General features: G+C 42.9%; 1 protein-coding gene across 1 annotated transcript in view; it reads left to right on the top strand.

The window, feature by feature from the left end:
- The window catches only part of EFL1 (elongation factor like GTPase 1), a 1,877,823-nt gene that overhangs the window by 477,455 nt on the left and 1,372,592 nt on the right, over nt 1-27,776 (top strand). The window contains exon 14 of the mRNA XM_044077803.1: nt 8,433-8,611. Within this exon, the coding sequence (XP_043933738.1) occupies nt 8,433-8,611 (179 nt within the window). The remainder of the gene's footprint in view (nt 1-8,432; nt 8,612-27,776) is intronic.

Raw genomic sequence — 27,776 nt, 5'->3', positions numbered from 1 at the left:
AATAGGTAGAGAGATTGAAGCAAAGTTAAGAAAAGACATTAATTGGAAAACCCCAGGCCCAGATACAGTACCTAACTTCTGGTTATAAAAGTATTAACATCTTTGGATTTTAGTCATGAGTAAGAACTATTTATATGCACACCCCGAATAGACACCAACCTGGTTAACAAAAGGGAAAATAATGATCCTACTTAAGAGTGAACCTGCAAGCTGCCTTAAAAATTATAGACCAATAACTTGCCCTCTGATGGAGTATAAACTATATACTGGAATTGATGACAACAGAGTTTATAGTCATTTAGAAGAAAACTCAATTATGGCAATAGAACAAAAGGGCAATAAAAGAAAGTCATATGGAACAAAGGATCATTTATTGTTAAAGTCATAGTGGAGAACTGTAAAAAAGGGAAGAATCTAAGTATGGCATGGATTGACTCCAAAAAAGCATTTGATAGTATCCCGCATTCAAGGATAAAAGAGTGCTTAAAATGTATAAGATACATCCTACACTGATTGATTACATTGCAGTGACCATGAAACAGTAGCAGACCACTTTGCAATTAAGCCATAATAAAGAACAAATTATTATTCCAGGGATAACAATTCCACTGGGGATATTCCTGGGTGACTCTCTCACTGCTGCTATTCTGTCTTGCCCTTAACCCATTAAAATGTCTACTTAAAAGCTTAGGCCATGGCTATAATTTGACTTCTAGAAAACAACAAAGTGTAACGACTTCTCATCTTCTCTTTGTCCATGATTTAAAACTGTATAGCTCATGAGATGAGGAACTGAAAGCACAACTGCAAGATGCCAAAACTTTTTCGGATGATATAATAATGTCATTTGGTCTTGATAAATGTGCCAAAGCATCCTTTAAAGCAGGAAAACTGCAGCACCAAGAAAACATTATTTTGGGGCAAGGATGTGATATAAAAGAACATGAGCAAGAGGGAGTGTATAAATGTTTGGGAATTGATGAAGGATCAACAATAAAACATGAGCAAATGTGAATAAAACTTAGGAATACTTTAGAAGACTTAAATTAATCCTGAAAACAGTGTTGACATCTAGGAACAATGTTCAAGCTAGAAACCAATTTGCTCTTCCTGTCCTAACTTATAGTTTTGGAGTGATTGACTGGCCCCAAAACATGTTGAATAGATTAGACAGGAAAACAAGAAAGATGCTTCATGCTCACCAAATGATTTATAAAAATCAGTGCATACCAAGATTATATATTCCCCGTTCTGAAGGAGGTGTGGGTCTCCTTGAAATTGATTACATGTATAGATCTGCAATTGTGGGACTGTACACTTATCTGCTGACCTCACAAGACCCAAATGTAGTGAAACATGAGTAGAATAAATCTAAGATGACTTCCCTGCTTAGTCTACCAGAAACATATCAGCATCACGCAAGAATGGAGATCAAACCAAAAGGAGATAGAAATCAGGCAGCAACTGAATGTCCCAAAAAACAAATGAAAGAATATAAGGTGAAGGACCAGATGAGAAGGCAAGAAATTTGGAAAATGCATAAATATAGTTACAAGTATAGAACATTTTTGGAAGAACCTCATGTTGATCAGGAACAAATGCAGGAATGGTTAAGGAGAAGTTAAGTCAAACCAAGAGATGAAAGGATGTCCTTCAAGAATGCAAATGCAGTCATAACATATGGGTTGTCCTGCCTCAGGCAGCCCTCGGTCGGCCGGATTCCAAAGTCTGGGTCCGACGTCGGCTGATGTCGCATTTCTCTCCGTCAGAGCGGCTGGAGTATATAAGCATCAGCCGACGCCATCTTCTTCAGTCTTTCTTGCCGCGCGGTGCCCGAAGCAGAAGCAGTTCGCAAGTGCCGGTCGGTCAGCTCCTGTATTCTTCGAAACCGAAGTCATCAGAAAAGCTAAGTACCCCGTTGGGGACCTTTTCTTGCCTCAGCCGATGTCAGAAATTACTGAAAAAGTAAATAATTGTTTGTCTTGTGGTAAACAAATACCTCATAAGGATTTCCACTCTTACTGCCTCCCTTGCCTTGGCCCAGACCACGACGTCTCGGCCTGTGCCGCCTGTGCTCGCTTCAATAAGCGCACTCTCAGGCCCCGGGCGGAGTTCGCTGAAGACTTTTTTGGCGAAAAATTTGATTACACAATGCCGTCGGAACAACCGAAAACGCAGACTCCTAAGAAACGAAAAGACCGGGACCGACATCCTCGGCCCGCGTCTTCCACCGACACCACGACAAAACTAACCGCGAGTGCCCCTGGTTCCCTCTGAGGCGGTTATTCCACCACTCCGAACCGAAGACACCGCATTACCGATACCTCCGATACCGGAGGCCACTCCGACGCCAGTTATTGATTTTCCTCCGGATACTGAAACCGAGGAAATGCCCGAGACCATTGCTGTTGATAAGGTCACTCCTGCACGTGCAGCGGCTAGGCCTCCCATGTCCATGTCTATCAAGGCCTACACACGTGCTAAGGCAGCAAGCAAGTCCAAGCATCTTACTGCTAAAAACCTTACCTCAGCCTACTCCTGAAACTCAAATCATGTCTATGGCCGCAGATTTAATTTCCCTGATCAGAGGTTCCCAGGCCCATCCTGAGAGAGGATCCAAGCCTCCTCCTGATAAGAGGTTCCCAGGCCCATCCTGAGAGAGGATCCCAGCCTCCTCCTGATAAGAGGCCCAGGGTTGAACCCTCTGACCCTCTTCCTTCAGATGAAGATTCTGAGGACTCTGTTCTCTCTGAAAGCCAGGAAGAGCCCTTCCAGACCTATGAGGATTCAGATGCAGAGGACTCCATTCCCTCGGCCTCTCCTCCTGAGGATATTTCTTTTGGGGAAGTTCTGCATTCCATGAGGGAGCATTTTAAGTGGCAAGGCCAGGAATATTCAGATTCCAGAAAGCGCCTTCGAACCTTCCTTAAAAAGCCCCAACACAGACCCCTAGCTATACCTCCTGTGCTTGATGTTTTGGATGATTTATACTCTGACTCCAGTGTTACCCCCCTGATACTCTTCCTCCTGCTCCTGTCAAGCCTGACCGATACTATAGGGTCCCAGAAACCCATTCTCATTTAGGGCCCATGCTGTTGATTTAGAAACAATTTCCCAGGGGCCTAAAGGGGTTTCAGCTACCACCTCCAAAAACCCTTTGCCTTCCGACAGGGAAGCAAGGTCCTTAGAGAGATGGGGGAAGAAGGTTTACACCTCCACTACTTTATCTATGAGAGCTCTCAATTGTCTCTTTCACATGTTTCAATATCAGGATTTCCTGTTAGATGATTTACAGAAAAGATTGGCCTCTCCTGAACCTTTAGATAGGAAGTCTTTGCAGGAGGCTGTGCATAATTCTCAGCAGGTTAGCAATCACTTTCTACAGTGTGGATATGATGCATTGGAGGCTTCATGTAGGGAAGCTATGACAGGGGCGGTCATTCATAGACATGCATGGTTAAAAGAACAACCTTTACCAGATCATGTTAAGGCAAAACTTCTTGACGCACCCTTGGAAAAGAACAAGCTTTTTGGTGCTAATGCTAAAGATGTGTTAAAGTCCATTGAGGAAAAAGCCAAGTCAGTTGAGACAGTCAAAGATTTCCTCCAGGTTCAGCCGCCCAGATTCAGCAGGAACTGGCCTTCTAAAAACTGGTCCTTTCCTAATCCTGAAAGATTTCAAAGGGGCAAAAACAGGCGTGCCCGAGGAAAAGGGCAATACAGAGGATCCTACAGGGGACGACAATGGCAACCAGCAAACCAAAGAAGTGACACAGGGGTTTCTCCTGCCCTGCAGGGACAATCTCAATGACTTTCCTCTAGTTCCGCTGACCAAGGAGCAAACAGAAGCTTCTTTGGGCGGAAAGTTATCTTTGTTTTCAAAAAATTGGCACAAACTGACAAAAGACAAATGGATTTTGGACATTATAGACCACGGTTACAGGTTCCATTTTCATACCTTGCCAAGAAAACAAGGCATGCCAAACCTTCCACAAAATCAGAGGGCAGAGGCTATCAAGCAAATTTCTCTGCTTGCTCAGATCAAAGCAATAGAAAAAGTTCCACAACAAGAGCAAGGTCAGGGGTTTTATTCAAGACTGTTCCTTGTTCCAAGAAAAGAAACTCAATGGAGACCAATACTGGACTTGTCCGCTTTAAACACTTTTCTCATAGTACCAAAGTTCAAAATGCTGACTCTACAGCAACTCCTTCCCATGCTGGGCAGGGGGTCTTGGCTGATTACTGTGGACCTCAAGGAGGCATACTTGCGTGTCCCTATCAGACACAGCTGCTGAAGATACCTCAGATTTCTTGCAGGGCCAGAGCATTATCAATTCTCAGCATTGCCATTTGGCTTATCTACTGCGCCCAGAGTATTCACGAAATGCCTGGCATCAGTAATGCTCATTGCAGGCTCCAGGGATTCAAATCTACCCATACCTGGACGATTGCCTCATACAAGCGGACAACAAACCAACCTTGACAAAAACTTGAATTATGTCATACACTTGCTACAGGCTCTGGGATACACAGTCAACTTTCAAAAGTCAAGACTTCAGCCATCCCAGCAAATAACCTTCTTAGGAGCCAAACTAGACACAGCCTCTCAAATGGCTTACCTGACAGAAGACAAGCAAAAGAAGTTAACTCATTACTTCAAAAGTTTAGCAAAGCTCACCCAGATGACTGCAAGGAGTTTCCTACAGACCCTGGGTTACATGGCATCCTGCATTCTCCTGGTCCCACTAGCAAGACTACACATGAGAAAGCTTCAATGGTACTTAAAAAGCTTATGGTCTCAACACAGCAACAACCTAGAAGCAACTATTCCACTCATTCCATGTTTTCAAAAGGAATTTCTATGGTGGGCCACAGTAAGCCAGTCAAACACAGGTATGTCGTTCAAAAAACCTCAGATAACACAGACCATGACCACAGACGCCTCAGACCTTGGATGGGGGTACATGGAGGGCAGATGTATTCAAGGGCAATGGTCACCAAAGGAAACACATCTGCATATCAACGAAAAAGAAATGCTAGCAGTAATGCATGCCATCGAGGCCTTTGGACAACAACTTCAACAAGGCCACCTACTAATACGGACAGACAACACCACTGTGATGTGGTACATAAACAAGCAGGGGGGCACTCATTCTTACCCCCTTTGCAGACTGACAATGAATCTTTGGGAAAAATCACTGGGTCTAAACATACAGTTACAATCCCAGTTTGTTCCAGGCAAAGACAATGTTCTGGCGGACAGTCTAAGCAAGAATTTCTAGACCCCTACGAATGGAGGCTACATCCAGACATCTTTATACGACTCACCTCGACATGGGGCAGGCCGGACGTAGACCTATTTGCCTCCCACCTCAATCATCACTTACAAAAGTTCTGCTCAAGGACATGTCATCCACAAGCATGGAAAATAGATGCCCTCTCATTCAACTGGAGCTCCCTAATAATTTATGCATTTCCACCTCTGCCACTGATGACCACAGTGTTATTAAAGATCAAAGCAGAGCAGCCAAAGGGGATCCTAATAGCTCCAGACTGGCCAAGACAACACTGGTACCCACTACTACGGAGCATATGTCACAACAAAACGTGGGCCCTTCCACAATGGCCCCAACTTTTGACTCAACACAACTTCAGGACAGTTCATCCCAACATCCAGACGCTACAGCTAACAGCTTGGGAAATCCCATAAATAACCTCAATTTACCTCTATCCAAGGAAGTTCAGCGGATACTAACAGAAGCCCGCAGACCATCTACCAGAAAGGCTTACTCAGCCAAAGGGAAGAGATTCAGCATTTGGAATACCAACAAAGGTCATGATGCATCACATTTGAGCATTCCACTCATTCTGGAATACTTGGCAGATATGCTACATAACGGACTCTCATACTCTTCCATAAAAATACATGCTTCAGCTATCTCAGCTAGATACAACACTGATCCACCTGTGTTTTCACATCCTTTGTTAAGGCAATTTCTTAGAGGAATCAAGAATATAAAGCCCCCAAGAACGGCACCAGTACCAGCTTGGGACCTCAATTTTGTCGTAGAAAAATTGACTCTACCTCCCTTCGAGCCAGCAGCTTCTGTGGATTTACAATTTCTTTCCTGGAAGACAGCTTTCCTGCTGGCCATTACCTCAGCAAGAAGGGTTTTGGAATTACAGGCCTTAATGGCAATACCACCGTTCATAACTTTTCACAGAGACAGGGTCTCCTTACGAACCAACCCTACCTTTCTGCCAAAAGTGGTATCTAGGGTTTCTTTAAATCAAGCAATTCACCTGCCTACTTTCTTTCCCAATCCTGAGAAGAAAGGGGAAAGACTGTTACATACCTTGGACATACACAGACAACTTCGCTACTACCTAGACAGAACCAAGACCAGTAGGAAGTCTGATCAGCTTTTTGTAGCTTACGCCCCTGGAGTACAAGGAAAAGCAATTTCCAGACAATTTCAAAATGGATTGGACATTGCATCAGATTCTGTTATTCCTTCCATGGAAAGAGTGTGCCAGCCAATGTCAGACCACACTCCACCAGAGCTACAGCCACCTCTACAGCATTTTTCAGAGGGGTGCCTACAAAAGACATTCTAGAAGCTGCTACATGGAGCTCCGTGCATACATTTTCCAAACACTACAACCTCCCTTTATATTCCAGATCCAGAGCAGGCTTTGCTTCGGCAGTCCTGCAGGGATTGATAGCTACACCATCCTTTTCTTAGAGCATACCACCTCCCCCAGCTAAGCTATGGTATTCAACCCATATGTTATGACTGCAGTTGCATTCTTGAAGGACATAGTACAGTTTTGTACCTACCATAAATGTAGATGTCCGATAGATATGCAACTGCAGTTGGGTTTTCCCTCCATCCTCCCCCTCTATGCCTTGGGTCCACTCCTCTCCCTGTTATCCTTAGCTGGGGATATCTGTTATGGTGTATCTGTTTATTGCTTATTTATTGTCTGGAAACCTATTATTGTCTTCCAATTTGATTACAGCCTTCCTTGGAGGGCACCTGGCATCTGGGGCAAGAAACACTGAAGAAGATGGCATCGGCTGATGCTTATATACTCCAGCCGCTCTGACGTCGGAGAGAAATGTGACATCAGCCGACGTCGGACCCAGACTTTGGAATCCGGCCGACCGAGGGCTGCCTGAGGCAGGACAACCCATATGTTATGACTGCAGTTGCATATCTATCGGACATCTACATTTATGGTAGGTACAAAACTGTACTTTAATATTGGTGGCCCAAGATAGTGGGCTTACGTACACGTTGGTTTACAAAGTCCCTTGAACATGTAGGAGAAACAAGCAAATGTAGGTTTTGTAAAACAGAATTGGAAACAGTTGCACACCTCATTGCTTGTTGTGACATACTAATAGCAGAAGTATAATATACTGAAAGGCATAATAACGTGGCAAGACTGTTACACTGGGGATTGTACAAACACTATGGGATTGAAGTGGCTGAAAAAGACTGGAAACATGAGCCACAAAGCATCACAGAAAATGATGAAGTATACATCATATGGGATCACCCATTACCGACAGTTCAAAATCTAGATGCTAGAAAACCAGATACAGTGGTCCATAAAACAAAGACAAAAGTAGCATTGATCATTGAAATCGTCACACCCAGTGGCTACAGTGTCTTGCGTATAGGGAGACACAAAGTCATAAAATATCAGGATTTGCAGGCAGAAATGAGCAATGTGCAAGAAAGATACCCAGACATTTCCAATAGTAGTAGGCGCAACGTGTTGTACAAAAGAGTCTACAATTGTATTTAGATATGATACCAATACATGTAACTCCATACGAATTGCAGGAGGAGTTATTGCTGGGCACATTGCGGGTGCTGCGAAGAGCACTTTTGGCTGACATCAAAGATTGAAACAATACTAATTTCATGAACTTTAATCGTACTTTGACTTAGGAATGGGGTCCATTCCCATCATGGTATTAGAAACCCAAAATATTTGGAGAAATTAAAAAAAAAGGATTGAAATTTTACATGGTATTAATTGTTTCACAGTCTGTATAGATACCAGAAAACACTAGTGAAGACAAACATTTTTTTCCTTATTCTTTTTCATTTCAGGTAATATTTAATGCTTGATAATATAGTTTTGAAGAATGATACTTTATATATGATTCTCAACAATTTATGCATCTTCTTTCTGATGGTTTTCATTCTTTTTTTTGTCACTATAATGCTGGTCAAAAATATTTTGCCAAATAAAAGCAACTTGGTCAAGCTGAATATGTTAAATAGTAGTTTACTGCTTACAATTATAAACTAATGTCTAAACTTTTAAAGAGACTTTATAAAAGTATACAGCACAGCATTATGAAATGGTACTTTATCATTTAATCTGATATCTGTTTAACTTTTTGTTATTAGGAAGTGTACAACAGCAGTCTATCACTGAACAGGAAACCCTACCCCAAAAAACAGAAACTGAAGTGGAAGAAAAGGAACATTTTGTTGCTTTTGCAAGGGTCTACAGTGGTTTGATAAAGCGAGGTCAGAAGGTGTTTGTTCTGGGCCCCAAATACAACCCAGCAGAAGCTGTGAATAAGGTAGGTTAGAACATTTGAATCCCCGTCTGCTGTTTACTGATCATGTGTCTGAAGTATAGCAAAGCTCTTTGAAGAACATTGCATGTGTTCTACTAATCCCGAGACAGTGCCTACAAAGTCAGAGTGTCTGGTGATAGTTCCACCCTCTGTAATTGAACCTCTGTCATTCAAAGTGAACAAGGCAGTATGAACATAAGGTTTGATTTCTGTGTCTGACCCTTTGACATGTCATGTTCAAGAAACTGCAGAAATTCTTTTATACATTTAGGCACTGAGAGAGCTGCCTTGTGTAAATAGTGATGCCATGCACAAATACGTATTTGTCAATATTCATTGTAAACCAGAGTGCAAAAACAGGCTGTACACATTGATATTGGACTCAAGTGTAGGCCATGTAGCTACTGTTGATGGAAGTCTGTACTTTTCTATTTTAACTTGAGCTTTAATATATAGCTTACTGTATTTAGATTCTTCTCTGTCATCTGACTGAAATTTGACAGTGTAAAAGTGTAATGTCAGAGAGATGGACCGACATCTAATTAGTCTCTTGTCACAACTGCAGGATCTGATATGGCACATCCTGCAGCTGTGAAAATGAACTTCGAATTTTGGCATATTTAAATAGCAAAATACAAAATGCACAATTACTTTTAAAATCCAAAACCAAATGCAATCACTGTGAACCACAAACCTTTTAGTTTCTTTGAGTGTTTGGAGTACAAAAGTATGTCCTGTACTCGGATAAATTTCTTACAAATACTGTACTCATGTTTTTCACTGATGTATACCTAAAGTGTTTCACCAAGATACCTTTCTCCTAAATTCCCTACTTCTCTTTACATCCTGGCATTATTTCACAACTCTGGAAACTGTACCTATCACCCTTTGTTGCACTTTTTGCCACTTAACACACTGACGACTGCCACTTAACACACTGACGACGTAAGGCATACTACCATCTACACAGACAAAACATTTTTGCTTGTATGCTGCTTCACCCCACACAACACATGTATGTATTTACATAGGGGCCTTCATAACCCTTTGCTTATATATTCCTGTGTCCAGGGTTGCACACTAATGACTGAAAGGAAACCCACTCAGAGAATGCTATACAAAACCAATTAACTATGATTTTGAGGAGTAATGAGAAGTTTTCCACCTCAGTAATGTGTTCACTATGTGGTTACTGTATGTTTATTATTTATTTATTTGTATTTGTTGAGGGAGAGCACCGATCCATATGGTCCATCTTTAGACTCACCTCATGAGCATAGCAGAGGAAGCTAAACCCTGGACTACAGGAAACGGATCATTCACAAATTTGAGTGTGTGTGTGTGTGTGTGTGTGTGTGTGTGTGTGTGTGTGTGTGTGTGTGTGTGTGTGTATCATCATCTTCTTTCGGCTGTTCCGCTAGGTCGCAACAGATCACCTGTTTCCATTTCTTCCTGTCCTCTGCATCTTGCTCTGTCACACCAACCACCTGCATGTACTCTCTCACCATATCCATAAACCTTATCTTAGGCCTTCCTCTTTTCCTGTTACCTGGTAGCTTTATCCTTAGCATCTTTTTCCCAATATACTCAGCATCCCTCCTCAGCACATGTCCAAACCAACGTAATCTTGCCTCTCTGGCTTTGTCTCCAAACCTTCCAACCTGGGCTGACCCTCTAATATACTTATTCCTAATCCTGTCCACCCTCGTCACACCCAGTGCAAATCTTAACATCTTTAACTCTGCCACATCCAGCTCAAACTCCTGCCTTTTTGTCAGTGCCACTGTCTCCAACCCCTGTAACATAGCTGGTCTCACTACCCTCTTGTAGACCTTCCCTTTCACTCTTACAGGTACTCGTCTGTCACAAATCACTCCTGACTCTCTCCTCCACACACTCCATCCTGCCTGTACTCTCTTCTTCACCTCTCTTCCACACTCACTGTTACTCTGAACTATTGACCCCAAATATTTAAACTCATCCACCTTCGCCACCTCTACTCCTTGCATCCTCACCATTCCTCTATCCTCCCTCTCATTCACACACACATATTCTGTCTTAGTCCTGCTGTCCTTCATTCCTCTTCTCTCTAGAGCATATCTCCATCTCTCCAGGGTCTTCTCCACCTGTTCCCTGCTCTTATTACAGATCACAATGTCATCTGCAAACATCATAGTCCACGGGGACTCCTGTCTGATCTCGTCTGTCAACCTGTCCATCACCATTGCAAATAAGAAAGGGCTCAGAGCTGATCCTTGATATAACCCCACCTCCATCTTAAATGCATCCGTCACTCCCACAGCAGACCTCATCGCTGTCACACTATCCTCGTACATATCCTGTACCACTCTTGCATACTTCTCTGACACTCCTGACTTCCTCATACAATACAACTCCTCTCTAGGCACCCTGTCATATGCTTTCGCTAAGTCTACAAAAACACAATGCAACTCCTTCTGACATTCTCTGTACTTCTCCATCAACACTCTCAGAGCAAACATCGCATCTGTAGTGCTGTGTGTGTGTGTGTGTGTGTGTGTGTGTGTGTGTGTGTGTGTGTGTGTGTGTGTGTGTGTGTGTGTGTGTGTGTGTGTGTGTGTGTGTATGTATGTATGTATGTATATATATATATATGTGTGTGAAAATATATATATATATATATATATATATATATATATATATATATATATATATATATGTATATATAAATGTGTGTGTGTATGTATGTATATTCATTACTGTCAGTTGGTTGAATGTTCCAGCTGCATGGATAATAAGCCAGTTCACCTGATAGAACATATTGACTTTTTCTGTGGAAGATTGTGGTACAGCCCAAGTCTGAGAATTTGCCCTTTCCCTATTGTATTGCGATCTCTGAGTTGCTACATATAATTAGCATGGTATGTGGGGGAAAATAATGTATGTGAAGTTGTTCTATCTCGCCTTTCATTCTTACTGATGGGTTCGGAGCGGATCCTCTGCTCCAACTTGGCTAAATGCAAAAGCTCGAGGTCTTCAACCAGCTTGAGGCCAACTCCCTCTCCCATGATGCACCTTGATCTTCCCTCAGATCTCGTTTGCCATTGCAACTTGATCGGATGTTCACCAGCTCTGGCCAGTGAAAATTGTTTTTTCTTTCTTAAAACTTGTCTTAAAAAGCTTAGCTTAAATATTTAGATAGTTAGATATTTAGATAAATAGTTAAATATTTAGATATTCAAAGTTAGATACTTAGTTTAAATAAGTAGTTTTAAGTGGCTGTGTTGTTTTAGGCCTTTAGTCTCTCCCTATCTCTTCATGTTCTTTGTGTGTCGCTGTTGCAGTCATGACATTTGGGATATCCCTGCTAGGGTAGCCCTCGGCCGACCCGAATGCCAGTGGCTTAGTATTTCTGCATCGGTTGCTGTCACTTTAGGACTGATGTCAGGTCACCAGTAGTATAAAGTAAGGCAGCCAACGCCATTACATCAGTCTTTCTTGCTGAGGAGCCCGAATCAGAAGCAGTTCACATGAGTGACGGTCGGCCGTTACCGGAGTTCGCCTTCTGAATTGAAGCTGAAGTCTTCTAAAGCTAAGTACCCTGTTGGGAATCCTTTTTTCTTGCTCTAACTGATGTCAGAAAAAGTTAGCAATTGTCTCACCTGTGGAAAGCAAATACCACACCGAGACTTTCATGCTTACTGCGCCACTTGCTTAGGCCCAGACCACAACGTCTCTCGCTGTCGCTTTTGTGCTTTGTTTAACACCAGAACTATACATCGCTGGGCCCTTATTGTAGATAAATATTTTTGCTTACAGTCCTCAAATTCCAATATGGCTTCGGTAAGCCATCTGACAGCAGCTCTTCCGAAAAAAACATAAGGATAAAGACAGAGACGGACTGCACAGGTCCAAACCTACGGAAGACGCTTCCATTAAACTAGTCGGCAGTTCTCCAGTCCTCAGCGAGGTGCTTTTGCAGCCCCTGATGCCTGCTTTTGTGGATTTGTAGGCCGCTACCGAGACCATTTCGGAGTCTGGTATGCTGTTAATTCTCTTCGACTAAAGATCCTGCAGTTGTCTACCTTGGATGGGTCCGGAGCCACTGAGCAGGCACCAGCTTCCGAGGAAGTATTTTGCTCTACCGATTCTCCACACAAACCGACGACTTCTTTCACATCTACCGTTCTTACAAAAACTACCAACTTTATAAGGCCCAGGGTATGAACCACACCTAAGAAACCAACGACCCAATCTCGGGCACCTGCTCCCTTGCCTCAGTCTCAAATGCTTAAAATGGCGGAAGACCTTATCATGCTGATTAGGGGAAGCCAAGCTACCCCTTCCAAAAGAAAGAGATCTGTCCCCAGTAATTTCATCTGAACAGGAGTCTGATGACTCTGATGCATCTGAATATGAAGACATGCAACCCCTCCCTGCTTATGAGGATTCTGATGCAGACGAATGAATTCCTTCAGCCTCTCCACCCAAAGACTTTTCCTTTGGAGAAACCCTTCATACCTTAAGGAAGCATTTCCAGTGGGAATTTCAGGACTACCCTCAGTCTAAAAAGAGACTCAGAAAATTCTTAGATCTTCCACAGCACAGACCCCTGGCCATTCCCCCAGTCCTGGATGTTGTGGATGATGTTTTTCTAGAATCCAGTTTGACTCCTGACACCCTCCCTCCTGCTCCCAGTAAACCTGACGGGTATTACAGAGTTCCTGACTCACACAAATTTCTTTTCAAAAATCTTTCTGCTGACCCTGCGGTAATTTCTCAAGGGCCTAAAGGAATTAAAGCAACCTTTGCTAAGAATCCCTCCCCCTCGGATAGGGATTCCCGAGCACTAGACAGATGGGGTAAAAAAGTATACACCTCTGCTAACAGAGCAGTAAATTGTCAGTTCCATATGCTATAATTTTAGCAACATAACATCGAACTCATCAAACCAAAAGTGTCCTCCTTTCCTGCTTGTGCAGAATCTAAAGCGTTACAAGAGTTAATGCATTCTGCAAGTCAAGTGAATAAGCACACCTTACACTGTGGATTTGATGCCCTAGAATCTTCTTGCAGGGCAGCAGTCACTGGTTTTGTCCTTAGAAAGTATGCTTGGCTTAAGAAACAGCCCTTGCCAGACCATGTCAGATCTAAATTATTGGATGCACTCTTGCACAAAGACAACTTATTTGGCACCAAGGCAGAGGAGGTCTTAAAAAAGATGGAAGAAAAAGCTAAATCTATGCAGACAGTTAAGGAATTCCTACAGGTCCAGCCACCAGGTTCAGCAGGCATTACCCCTCCAAGCACTGGTTCTTTCTTGCCCCCACCAGGTCAGTTCAGCCCAGAATCTGGGAAAGCAGACCCCCCCCCCCAGACAGTAGCCACAGGGAATGCAGAGATCAAAGCAGTGGAGTTCCTCCACTTCAAAACCAGGGAGTTCTAAGCCACCCCTTCATGGTAAGAACTCACAATGACTCTCCTCCCCCACCCCCTCCCTCTGCCCACCTGCACTTACCCCTAGGAGGAAAACTCTCCTTCCATGGAAGCACCTGGTCTACCATTATCAATTATAGCTGGGTCCTCAACATAGTGTTCCAGGGATACAGATTTTCTTTACACACTCTTCCAAACCCAAAAGGGTTCCCAGATCTACCACCAAACCAGTGGGCAGAGGCAAAAAACAAGTCCTTTCCTTGCTCTCCATGAGAGCAATAGAGCACGTTCCTACAGAAAATATCAAGGTTTCTACTCCAGATCTACCACCAAACCAGTGGGCAGAGGCAAAGAACAAGTCCTTTCCTTGCTCTCCATGAGAGCAATAGAGCACGTTCCTACAGAAAATATCAAGGTTTCTACTCCAGACTTTTCCTGGTACCCAGAAAAGAGGGCATCTGGCGCCCCATCCTCGATCTGTCAGTTCTCAACATCTTCCTGGTGATACCAAAATTCAAAATGCTCACCCTCCAGCAACTCCTACCCATGCTCTTCAAGAATGCTTGATTAGCCACCCTAGACCTAAAAGAGGCCTACCTCCACATTCCTATCAGGGAATCATACAGGAAATATCTATGTTTCAGGGCAGGATCTCTGCACTTTCAGTTCTCTGCGCTTCCCTCTGGCTTATCTCCTGCTCCCAGAGTTTTCACAAAATGTTTGGCTCCTGCTGTTGCCTTTTGCAGACAAATGAATATCCAGATTTTCCCATACTTAGACGACTGCGTAATTCAAGCAGACAGTCAGGAAAAGCTGCTCAAACACCTGGCCTTTGTAAAGTCCCTAATGACCTCCCTAGGGTATACACTATCAGCGAAAAGAAATCCAAACTAGTACCCACCCAAAGGATTATATTCCTGGGAGCAAGCCTGGACATGGCACCCCAGATGGCTTTCCTTACACCAGAAAAGCAAGCTTACCTGACAGCCTACTTCTCTCAACTAGCCACCAGACCCCAGTTGACTGCAAGGAAAATCCTGCAAGCCCTGGGGTTCATGGCATCTTGCATTCTACTCATTCCATATGCCAGACTGCATATGGGGAAACTACAGTGGTACCTAAAAAGCCTTTGGTGTCAACACTCTCAAGACCTGGAAACACTTATAACAGTGATACCTTGTCTAAGGAAAGACTTTCTTTGGTGGGCAGCAGCATGCTCCCACAACAAGGGACTACCTTTTCTCACCACCACCTGCCACCCAGACCCTCACCACAGATGAATCAGACTATGCGTGGGGTGCACACCTCAGCAGGTGCATACAGGGCCAATGGAGCCCATAGCAAATCCATCTACACATCAACCAAAAAGAGATGTTAGCTGTCCAGCATGCATTGACAGCTTTCAGGCCCCTTCTCTCCCCAGGGGCTCTCCTGTTCAAAACAGACAATACCACTGTGATGTGGTATATCAGCAATCAGGGGAGACTCACTACTACCCTCTATGCAGGCTGGCCATGACCCTTTGGCACACAGCCACTGCCATGCAACTCCACCTGTTAGCACAATTCCTGCCAGGCACTCTAAACTCTTTGGCAGACCACTTAAGCAGAAATGTTCTGGACACACATGAGTGGCAGCTACACCAAAGAACCTTCACCCAAATAACTCACAAATGGGGCACCCCGAAGGTTGACCTCTTTGCTTCCCACACCAGCCATCAGCTCAGCAAGTTCTGCACCAGGGAGCATCACTGCATGGCTTGGAAAGTGGATGCCCTTTCCTTCCCCTGGGTCAATCTCTCAGTCTGTGCATTTCTCCCACTACCTCTCATCACCAGGGTGCTTCTCAAAATAAGGGAGGAAAAACCAAGGCCAATTCTGATTGCTCCAGACTGACCTCGCCAGCAGTGGTACCCACTGGTGTGCAGCCTGTCCCCTCTGCCACCATAGCATCTCCCCCAGACCCCAACCCTTCTGACCCAGAGGGAAGGAGAATTCATGCATCCCCAATTGCAGACCCTCAATTTGGCAGCCTGGCTCATTCCCTGACCTCTAATCAATCTGGCAACCTCAGTAAACAGGTTCTAGATGTTGCACGTGAGGCTAGACGCCCTAGCACTAGAAAGTCTTATGCTGACAAATGGAAAAGATTCTGCATGTGGATTCATGCTAAGGGAGGCCGATACAGCACAGCCCTCCCTGCCTCTCATCCTGGATTACCTAGCTGACCTGCTACACAGTGGTCTCTCCTTTTCCTCTATTAAAATTCATGCCTCTGCTATCTCTGCTCATTTCCACACTGAGCATCCTCTTTTCTCACATCCACTGATGAAACAGTTCCTAAGAGTGGCTAGCAGCTTGAGACCACCCAGAAGAGCACCAACCCCAGCTTGGGACCTAAACTTTGTGTTGGAAAAGCTCACTCTGCCCCCCTTTGAACTAGCATCTTCAGCAGAGTTAAAATTTCTCTCCTGGAATATAACTTTTCTTCTGGCCATCACTTCAGCCAGAAGAGTCTCTGAGCTACAAGCACTCATGGTTGTAGAGCCCTTCATCATCTTCCATGCTGACAGGGTGTCCCTCAGGACTAACCCATCCTTCATGCCCAAAGTAGTGTCCAGTGTAGCTCTCAACCAATCCATTCACTTGCCTACCTTTTTCCTTAACCGACAAAACAAGGGGGAAAGGATCCTGCACTCTCTATATGTGCACAGACAGCTCAGATTATATCTAGACAGGACTAAATCATTCAGAAAGACTGATCAATTGCTGGTTAGCTTTGTGGCAGGGGCAGAGGGCAAAACCATCTCCAAACAAACCATTTCCAAATGGATAGCACACTGCATCCATTTCTGTTACAAGCAACACAGAAAACTTCCCCCTAAGGGGGTCAGAACTCACTCTACCAGAGCAGCCTCAACCTCTGCAGCTTTCCACAGAGGAGTCCCCACCAGGGACATCTTGGAGGCTGCCACCAGGGCATCTGTTAACACTTTCACCAAGCATTACCACCTGCCTATCTTCTCCAAATCCTGAGCAGGCTTTGCCACTGCAGTCTTGCAGGGCATCCTAGCCAGCCCCTAGTCTCCTTGACTGCCTCCACCCTTTTCCTCAGCTTTGGGAATCAACCCAAATGTGATGACTGCAACAGTGAAACACGAAGAACATAGTACAGTTGTGTACACTTACCATAAATGTAGATGTTCGAGTGTATTCACTGTTGCAGTCCTGGTTTCTCTCCCTCCCCCTCTTCTCTCTCTCCTTACAAGGACCTTTTTGGTATTTACTCTGTACTTACATCTCTACTCGTATGGGGTTCTTCCACTATATCCTGGCTCCCACTTGGGGACTCCTGACAGGACAAGAAAAACTGAAGTAATGGCGTTGGCTGCCTTACTTTATACTACTGACGACCTGACGTCAGTCCTGAAGCGACAGCAACCGACGCAGAAATACTAATCCTCTGTTATTCGGGCTGGCCGAGGGCTACCCTGGCAGGGATAACCCAAATGTGATGACTGCAACAGTGAATACACTCTAATATCTACACTTATGGTAAGTGTACACAACTGTACTTTCTACATAGTGTGTTTTCTGAGTTAGACCCCTTTTATTTACAGGGCAAATATTTTGATATTTAGATAGTAAGAGTTTTTGTGCTGTTGCTATACATATACTATATTTGGATAATTAGATAATTTTCACTTTATCTAAGAAATCTCATTATTAAGAGTTAGTGTTGATATATTCTTCTCATAGCTTAGAAACTCTTATATTTCTGAGTGTTTTTTTTTCTTATACATATAGACGTTTTTTTTTCTCTATTACTTACTGTTTTGATGTCTCATCAGGAGAAAGAAAAATCCAAGTCTGGGTTGAAAAAATGCCCAAGATGTAGGCAAAAGATGTCCATCTCTGATGGACATACTGACTGTGTCTATTGCTTAGGTGAGGTGCACCTACAAGAAAGCTGTTCTATATGCCACTCTTTTAGTGCTGGAGTGTTGCATGAGAAGAAGAGGAAACTCCTGGATCTTTTGAAATCCTCCTTCCAAGAGTCACTGGATAAGACTGACAAACACTCAAAGACTTCTTCGGAGCCAAGAAAAAGTCCATCAACTCCAAAAACTGGGTCGAGTAAAGCTTCAACATTGGCTGTACAGCCAATGGAGCTGAACTGTTGTTTTGGTTAGGAGCCGATCCCCAACTTTGGAGCCGGTATCACCTACATTGAAACGCCCCATCTTACAGTCAGTGGCTTCATCCACACATTCTTCTCAGGCCTCAAGTAGACTTTCTGATTTGGATGTGGACCGTGTTGTGAAGAGGCTTTTGCAGATACTGGCGCTTGCAAAAATTTTATTGGTACCGACCTCTGGGACTTCGGAGCTGACACAAGTTCCCCCATCATCTTCTATTCCTCCTCTGATCTGCCTCGAAGTTTTGGAGCCAGATAGCTTGGAATTGATGATTGTGGAGCCCTTGGGGGATGATACATACCTTAAATCTGTCATCCCCAACTGCCCTGATATCTTCTGGGCCGACCGAGGGATCTCAGAGCGGAGGCTCGACGGTGAGGTCCTGGGAGGATAGTCAAACCAACTTGTTGGTTCTGACTTTGCCTCTCAGGGCCTTGGCTCGAGTGAGCTCTGCTCCGAACGCTGGCTCAGAGCCCTCCATCCTGGTGCTGGGAGAGTCCCTTGAATCTGCTAATCCAGGGGATTCCTCGTGTCAGGGCCGAGGGGCCTTCGAGGCCATGAGGAGGGCATTGTCCACGTCGACAACCACTCCATCAGTACTAGCAGCTCTCTCCCTTAAACACCGGTGTCTGCCTCTACAACACATGCTCCATTAAAGCGTAGAGATCCTGAGCATCAGGAAGCCCCATTGGGTGAGCCATGCTCTTCCGAGACCTCTCCAGAAGCTCCCACTGAAGAGGTTCCCAGGAAGAGACTTTGCAAGAGGAAGCATTTGGACTCCCCACAGGAATCCGTCACTTCGAATACTGACTTAGATTGAGTCAGAAGGATCCCCACGTCCCCACGGTCCCCCTCTGAGGATATCTCATTTGCAGATATCTCAGAAATTCTTAAACAGAGGGGTGGCTGGAAATCCCTTAACCCTACTGATGATGAGTCAGTTCTTCTGAAGGCTTTTGGGTCTCAACCCTCCACCTCTTGGGTGTCTCCACCCTTCGATGAGTTAATTGAGTTACTCTCTTGGAGGGCGTTGGAGTCCTCGGATACCATGGAGCCTGTTCCCAGGAGGCCTAATAAATTTATAACTTACCCTCAAGACAAAACCTTTCTCTCTAAAGGAGTGCCCATTGATGCTATGCTGATGGCAGCAGCCACCAAGAAGGAACTATCAGAAACTTTTGTGTCTGTTCATCCTCCTAATTGAGAGTCTAGGATCATGGACAGGTATGGGAAGCATTTGTTTAGTTCAGCGGCTTTTGTCCTTCGATCGTTTAACTTATCTCACTCATTTTACTAGGTTGCAAAGAGATCTCCTGAAGGAACTGGGAGATAGCCTTCAGGGTTCAGTAGCTGCAGGGGTTTCTGACAAAGTAACTTCCCAGCTCTCTACTCTTAATTCTATTGTGAACTCTTCCATGCGTCTGGTGTCATACACAGCTGATGGAATGAGCAGAGCAGCAGGTACAGGAATTGCCCTTAGAAGGCATTCCTGGATGCACCTATGTTCCTTTGCGGAACCCTTTAAGTCTCAATTTATTAACATCCCTTTTGACGGCACATCCCTTTTTGGACCGAAAGTGAAGGAAACACTTACCAGGACTGAGAAAGGTGGAAGGACTTTGTCTGCCATTGGAGTACATTTTTGTACCCTGAGTAGACCCTACTCTAAAGGGGGGGGGGAGGTGGTTCCGTAAATCTCAAGGATCTTTCCAGGACACTCGTGGTGAACTCCCCTCTAGAGGCACAGGAGGGGGAAATAATGGAAGATGCCGTCCACGCGACAGAGATCAGTTCTTTGGGAAGCCCTATCAGTGCTCCTGAGAGAAGGCCCGACCGTCCATCTCTGGAGGCAGTCGGGATGCCTTTCATTGTAGTACAAAGTATCATATCCAGAAGATACTCAATTCCCTTTGCCACATTGCCCCATCTTGTGAAAAAAATCCCAGACGTTCCACCCAGTCACAGGGAACAAGCAGCCATAGAGGTTCAAAGGTTGCTGGAAAAAAAAAAGAATCACCCAACCAGTCCCAGCAGACCAGAGAGGATCCGGAACTTACTCAAAGTTCTTTTTAGTTCCAAAGAAAACAGGGGACTGGAGACCTATTCTAGACCTCAGCAGACTAAACAAGTCAGTAAAAAAGACAAAGTTCCGGATGGTCACACTACAGTCAATACTCCCCTTTCTGGGGAAAGACAATTGGATGTGCTTGCTAGATCTCCAGGATGTACTACCACATAAGAATGGACATGCCATCTAGGGATCATCTACGCTTCCAGCTGGAAGCCAGTCATTATCAGTTTTGCGCTCTGCTCTTTGGTCTCACTACAGCCCCCAGAGTGTTCACCAAATGCATGGCAGTAGTCATGGCTCAACTGAGACGTTTGGGATTCCAGGTGTTTCCATACCTAGACGACTGGCTCCTCACTGCCACCACCAGGCATCAACTCATACATGCAAGGGACACAACTTTAAATCTTTGCAATCAGTTGGTGATTACCATAAACTCAGACAAATCTGCCTTATCGCCATTGCAACAGACCGTTTTTATAGGAGCAGAACTAAATACAGTCACAATGACCTTAAACCTTCCTCCAGAAAGAGTTTGTCATTTACGAAAACAAATCCTAGACTTGCTTTCAAAGATAAGTCCCAGTCTCAATGGTACTCAAATTGCTAGGAACAATGGTGGCAGTGATCATAGTCATTCCTCTGGGTCAGATGCACATGCGAGTACTACAATGGCTCCTGTTCTCTCAATGGTCCTTTCAGGAACTCCCAATGTCACAGCAAATCATAGTAACGAATATGTGCAAGAAGGACCTTCAGTGGTGGCTGACATCCCAACAAGTAACTTTAGGCTGTCCATTTGTTCTACCCACTCCTATAGCCACAGTGACCACTGATGCTTCCTTGATAGGGGAAGGGGGAGGGGCATTATCAGGGAAGAACATCCCAAGGCACATGGAAGAAGCATGAGGCTCATCTGCATATAAATGTCTTGGAGATGAGAGCGGTACTCCTAGCATTGCAGTCCTTTCAAGACTCACTACCTCTGAGAACAATTGCAGTTCAGACGGACAATGTCAGTGGTCTGGTACATAAACAGACAAGGTGGAACTAAATCTTATCCTCTTTGTCGAGAGGCCCTAAGCGTATGGCAGTGGGCAACTTCCACCCAGTGCTTTCTGATAGCAGCCCACATCCTGGGGAGATCCATTGTGATAGCAAACAAGCTAAGCAGGGCAATTCTCTTGCCTCGTGAGTAGTCCCTAAAGAAACAAGTAGCAGAAAGCATCTTCTGCAGATGGGGCTAGCCTTGCTGCAATCTCTTTGCAACCCCAACGAACACGAAATACAGCAGCTACTTTGCCCTAATCCCCCCAACGGGGGATGCCCCAAGGGATACACTGGTGCACAATTGGCCCCTGGGTCTCCTTTATGCCTTTCCCTCTAATACCCAAAGTATTACAGAAAGCAAAGACTCTGGGAAGGACCATAATCTTAATAACCCCTTACTGGCCTCGTCAGATTTTGTTTCCCTTCCTTCAGCCTCATCTATTGGAAGAGCCTTGGATTCTGGGCCCAGTTTCAGATGATCTGACCCATTCATCGGGTGCTCTTCATCCTTCTGTCCATTCCCTCAAACTGAGAGCTTGGCTGCTCCAGTTCCAAACATAGCCAGGATACACAACCTATCAGCCGAAGCTCAACATATTTTAACATCCTCTCATAAATCATCTACCAGAAAATTATATCTTAGCAAATGGAAGAGATTTTTAATATGGGCATCTCAGAATGATATTGATCCATACCTAGCTTCAGTTTCATCTATTCTGAAGTTTCTGACTAAACTTTTCAATGAAGCAGCTACCATTAGAGTTCAATTAGCAGCAATCTCAAACTTCCATCTTGTTGTTCAAGGTTCCAATGTCATGTCACATTGACTCTCTAATGCCTTTCTCAAGGGTACTATTCATTTGAGACCACCTGTCAAAACTCCAGCCAAGCCATGGAATCTAAATTTTGTTTTTTCCCGAATTATATTACCTCCTTTCGAACCAGCCTCATCCTGTGATTTGAAATCTCTCTCATGGAAGACCATATTTTTAATAGCTATCATTTCTGCTTAGACGATTTCTGAGTTACAGGCCTTGACCATCAAACCTCCTTATCTGATTTTCCATAATGACAGAGTCTTGCTCAGAACTAATCCATCATTTTTACCCAAAGTTTGTTCAGACACAAATCTCAACCAATCTATTGAATTGCCCATTTTCTTCCCTAAGTACACAAATAAGACGGAACACATGCTGCACAAACTTGATGTTCATAGGCAACTCCGATTTTATCTGGATAGGACCAAACAATTCAGGAAAACAGAACAGCTCTTTGTTTCTTTTTCGGAATCAAAAAAGGTACTCAAGTGACAAAAGTCACCTTGTCATGATGGTTATCAGATTGTATTTCTTTCACTTATAGTTCAGTGAATGCTCCATTACAACAAAAAATAAAGACCCACTCTATTAAAGCTGTATCTACCTCATCAGCCTTAGTTACCAGTAGATACTATTTGTGCAGCAGCTACCTGGTCAAGGCCTCATATCTTCATCACTCATTACAAAGTAGACAAGACCTCCAGGGACAGGGCTTCCTTTGGTTCCACTGTTCTGAAGAACATTCTCCTGTGAGCCACCTGAGAAAGATGGTGCTTGGGACGCTGCTCATCAGTAAGAATGAATGGTGAGATAGAGTCCTACCCTCCAACCCCCATCCAGTCTACTTGAGGTCCGAGACCTCTCTTATTTATGGTGTATTGTCTCTTATCCAGTTCTTAGAGTGACATATTAATAGTCATAGGTAGTCAGTTGGCAGCAAACTAGATCTGAGGGAAGATCAAGGTGCATCATGGGATAGGGAGTTGGTCTTGAGCTGGTTGAAGACCTCGAGATTTTGCAGTTGGTTGAGTCAGAGCCGAGTATTGGCTCTGAACCCATCAGTAAGAATGAAGGCGAGATGAACAACTCACATGGAACGTTATGGTGAGCACATAACTTCTTTTTTTTCTATTTTATTTGCTTGACTTTCAATAGATTGCTGATCAAACAGTTGTGCTCGATGAGTTGACTTTCAATATAGTGAATTATGGCTATGCAAGCCTATATATGTATATGTACATATACATGTATGTGTGTGTATTACACAAAAATGCACAATGCATGCATACAGTCATATTTTACATTTGTGTGTGTGTGTGTGTGTATATATATATATATATATATATATATATATATGTGTGTGTATGTGTATATATGTATCCAATTTTGCTGCGTTTCACAGTAGTTAGAAAGTTCTGAGATACTGCAACTCCAGACTTAATACATATTACCCACATTTGCTGTAATAGTCTCATAATTACAAAGATCATAGTTATGGCCCTTGAAGTTAGGACATGAAACTACTGAATGTTTGCACTGTATTTGGAAAATTTAATAGTAAGTGTGTGTTTCTCAGTAACAATGAATGTGAGAAAGGGGTCTGGTCAGTGGTCTGCCACTGAGGACCCTCCTTGGTGGGTCTGCGATTGGGATACCTTTCCATTCTGTCTCGCTCTATCTCTCTCTCTTTTTGTTTTGTTGAGTCTGTCAAAATACTCCTGCCTTCTGCAGGTCAGTGTACATTTGTGTAACTCGAGCACACCTGATTTTACCTGTACCTTGTTACTTCCTTCGGTTCACTGTGTTCATAGGTTCATAGGTTAGTACTAAGCTAACTGCCCTTGTGAGCCATTTTAAGCTTAGCCAATTATCCCTTGTGAGACTCAAACCCAGCGCCTTGTGTTTGTAAGGGAAACAACTTGACCATTAGGCCACCCACCCAATCTCTTGTTATCATTTTTGTAAAAGGTGTGTGCTGCATCCTGTTGTCTCTTTTCCCAATGTGTAATGAAGCTGCCTTAATCTTCTGTTGTCTACAAGGTGTGCATACTGTTCTTGTTGTCTTTCTTTGTACAGCCAGTAGTTTTCATGCCATAACCAAATATAAATGTTAGAAGAAGCAGCCCCAGACATGTGCATTGGTGATGTAGACACCTATGATTTCCTACTAGTTTAACCCCGTTCTGCTGCTGGTCTGTTGTGCAGTGCTTTTATTTACACTGCTTTCCAGCTATCAGGTCATGGCATATGGGTACCCCAAGGTACTGCTTCTAATTTCTTATCTGCAGTTAAATTAACACATTTTGGTAAATGATTGTATGACTTCCTTGACCATGGTTTGCCTTCTATCATCCATGTTCTTTTACTATCTTTACTGCAGCCACTGTGCATCATGTTCATTTGCAGAGTCTTCACTGAGTGATGAAAAAGGTACCAGCACTGACTGTGGATTTCTGTTTGCCCCTACATACTTAATCAGAAGTGCTGTAACATTAGCTAATGGTGTCTAGGTACTTTCACCTCTACAGGTTATTTTTCTTGTCAGCTTGTTCATTAGCATGTTAATGCATAGATGTTTAAATGAATGGCTTCACTGCAGCCGTTTCAGATTTCCTTCATTGAAGTCCTGCATCCTTGTCTAACTTAGATCTCTGAATAGAAAGTTGAAGAAAGAAAGATTCCATTAAAGTCATTATGAGTTGGGATATCTACCATTTTGTCACAGTGAGGATTACAGATGTCTGAAGTCTTCTATGGAAATGAAGCAGGTTATTTAATGAACCATAAATTGATGAACAATTGAGAATACTCATGGGTTATGCAGCTCCTCCCTTTAATTGTGGAGACTCCATTGTAAAAGAAAGAAGCAATTATTGCCTGTTTTTGTATTTTTTTGTTAGAACTTGAAGTACAATTACTTGTTTACATTTACACAGTGGCACTGGAAAGCTTTTTAACTGCTGTGCATTTATGCTGTTTTTAGTCATTGGCAAACATGAATAAAATATATGTTCAGACATCCTATGTTACATTTAGGACTTTTATTGTATAAGGTGTCTTTTGAAAAATACGAAGTAACCCATTAACATTGGAAAAAGTCAAGAACAGGCATGCATTGTGTGTGCATGGTAGCCCTCCTGTGTTCTGTACTTATTATAAGGTTTCCATTATAAAGAGGAAAAATATGTTTTCCATTTATTTTTGTCTTAGTATGATATTTTGTGTTGAAATGCTACTTTATATTTTTGTCTGTAATGTAAAAGGCATTAGGTTATTTTAGAAGTGTTTATACAGTAACAGTGGTAGCTTATTTCAGTGTTGTTCATGCTTTTGCTGTTATTTTCCATTTTTGGCAAATATTTTTGAAGATCTTCAGCCAAAATATGGCTTATTCCATAGTTAGGTTTCATAAAATGAAATGTTTTGGTTCTTTCCTTTATTAAAAGATAAAAATATGTAGAGGACCAGTGACACCAAAGGAACAGTTGCCTACTGAGTAGGCTTGCTGCTTATACTTGCAGTGTAGCATTGATGTTTTTGAGGTTTTACTTTTGTTAGATGTCGTTGTGCTGTAAAAGTTATTGACAGTATAAAAGACCAAAAGCATGCAGAGATCCCAAGGCCTCAGTGAGTTATACTAATAAAGTCTTATGCAGTAGTGTCAAAACAAACTGACTGTTAAAAATAAATGCCTGCTGGCTCAGTTAACTCAGTATACAAATTGTGAGTTTGAAATATAACTGGACTTTTATCTAGTTTGGTTTGTGTATTGTATATGTTGACACTTTATTGACCAGGATGATCCCACTAGATCTTTGGTTTGCTTCTTGGGAAGACCTGAAATTCTGTTTGAATGGACTTGTGGGAATTTGGATAAAATATTGAATACGTTTCTCTACTCATTGGTGATGAGAAGGCTGTAATGGCTAATTTGGAAATAAGGAGTGAAGCCTGAGGTTTTGGTAGTGTAGTAATGACAAACACCAGAGGTGCAGCAGATTGTTAGATGTAAAGTGTTTGGTCAAAGTAATTCCTCAGGCATGGGAGATTGGGCAGAGGCAATGTAATTACTGAGTCATACTGCAGTTAGAAACTAGCTACTGAGGATTCTGTGGTGAAAGCAATGAGCGCCATATGTAGAGTTTCAGAAGTCATATCTAAAATGGAATTGATTTTTGGTTCATGAAATACTGAAGCAGTTTATTGTTTTTTGGTTCATGAAATACTGAAGCAGTGAACATGCAGTGTTTAGTAGAGTGACTGCTTACTGGTTCCAGGGCTGTCTGAGCTGGGTGGAATTTGCTGTGAAAGAGCCTCAGCAAAATGGAAAAGGTACTGTACTGGAGTTTTTGATGTGGTAAAGCAAGGGAGTGGATTTTTATTGCAAGACATTTGGCTTCATTTACATGTTAAAGAAAGTCAGGAAGATGTACAAAACCATAGAATTAAAGTTGAACTGTCTACTTCTGCAGTTCATATGTTGTTTCAAGTAGTAGGAAACAGGATATGCTGTGTTATTTTTTTATGTAAGAAACCAGTGCAGAGAACTCCCTACTGTAACATAGTCTAGGAGGTCTTGTACCTTGTGCTCGCTACTGGGAAACCTGTTTCAGTAGATTCAGTGTAGCTTTTCAGCACCCACTCCTCATGGGGTGTGAAATAAGTTGGATTATGGGGAATTCAGGTCCAGAGTATTGTAATATCTGACTGAAGCATAAGAATGTCACTTCTTTGAATATTGGCTAATGTAGGATTTTTTGGCTGAATGCATACTTGATATATACTGTTTGTTTATTCCGCTTTAGATTTGCAGATGGAAAAAGATATGTTTGCCTTTTGCTGTGGATTGTTTGCTGTAATAAATATACGTAGCTGTTGAGTCATGGTTGCCTACTTTAATTCTAAATGTCATTTATGGTATTTGTTACCTTCTACCAATCTGCTAGTATAACATATTGTAAATATTGTCTGTTTAATAGCCATTTTATTTTATTTTATATTTCGGTATTTTATCAGCCCTGTTGTCACATTTCCAGTGTGTAATGACTGTTGTGAGTACTACATTAACTAACATGTAAGTCAAGAAATTTATAACAAAAAAAATGATTTTTAAAAAAAAGTTTGATTTTATGCATATATAACACTAATTAAAGGAAGAATCTGGTGTTGTCCTAGTAAAAAAAATAAAAAACCTGCAAGAGAAAAAAATATCCTTCAGGACACGAGCTGCTGTTATCAGTCACTGTGATCACTAAGAAAGGAAAGAACCTGTGGGATATGTTAATGTATTTTAGTTTGCTGATGTCATTCCCAGCCACATCCCCACCCTGATGTCTGTAATGGCCACAGTCATAAAAAATACACCCCCTTTTAAATGAACTCTGTTTATCTGGTTCTCTAGCTAATATGATCATTGATTGGCCTTTTCCCCAGTTGAGCTAAAGTGTATTCCCTGTATATTGTGTATTCTGCTGTCAACATGGTAGCTAATTAAGTTACTGCATTCGGTACTAAGTTAAGAGGAATTGGACCTTAATTGGGTGCAGATAACTTAAATTATGTGTTAGGTTAATAGCTCCCTCCCACAACAGTAACCACAGACTTTGATAGTTGATATGG

The sequence above is a fragment of the Protopterus annectens genome, chromosome 7.part0 (genome assembly GCF_019279795.1).
Source record: "Protopterus annectens isolate FY-2018-M chromosome 7.part0, PAN1.0, whole genome shotgun sequence".
NCBI lineage: Eukaryota > Metazoa > Chordata > Ceratodontiformes > Protopteridae > Protopterus > Protopterus annectens.
The sequence above is the reverse complement of the archived record's forward strand: the minus strand, read 5'-3'. Positions and strand labels throughout refer to the sequence as shown.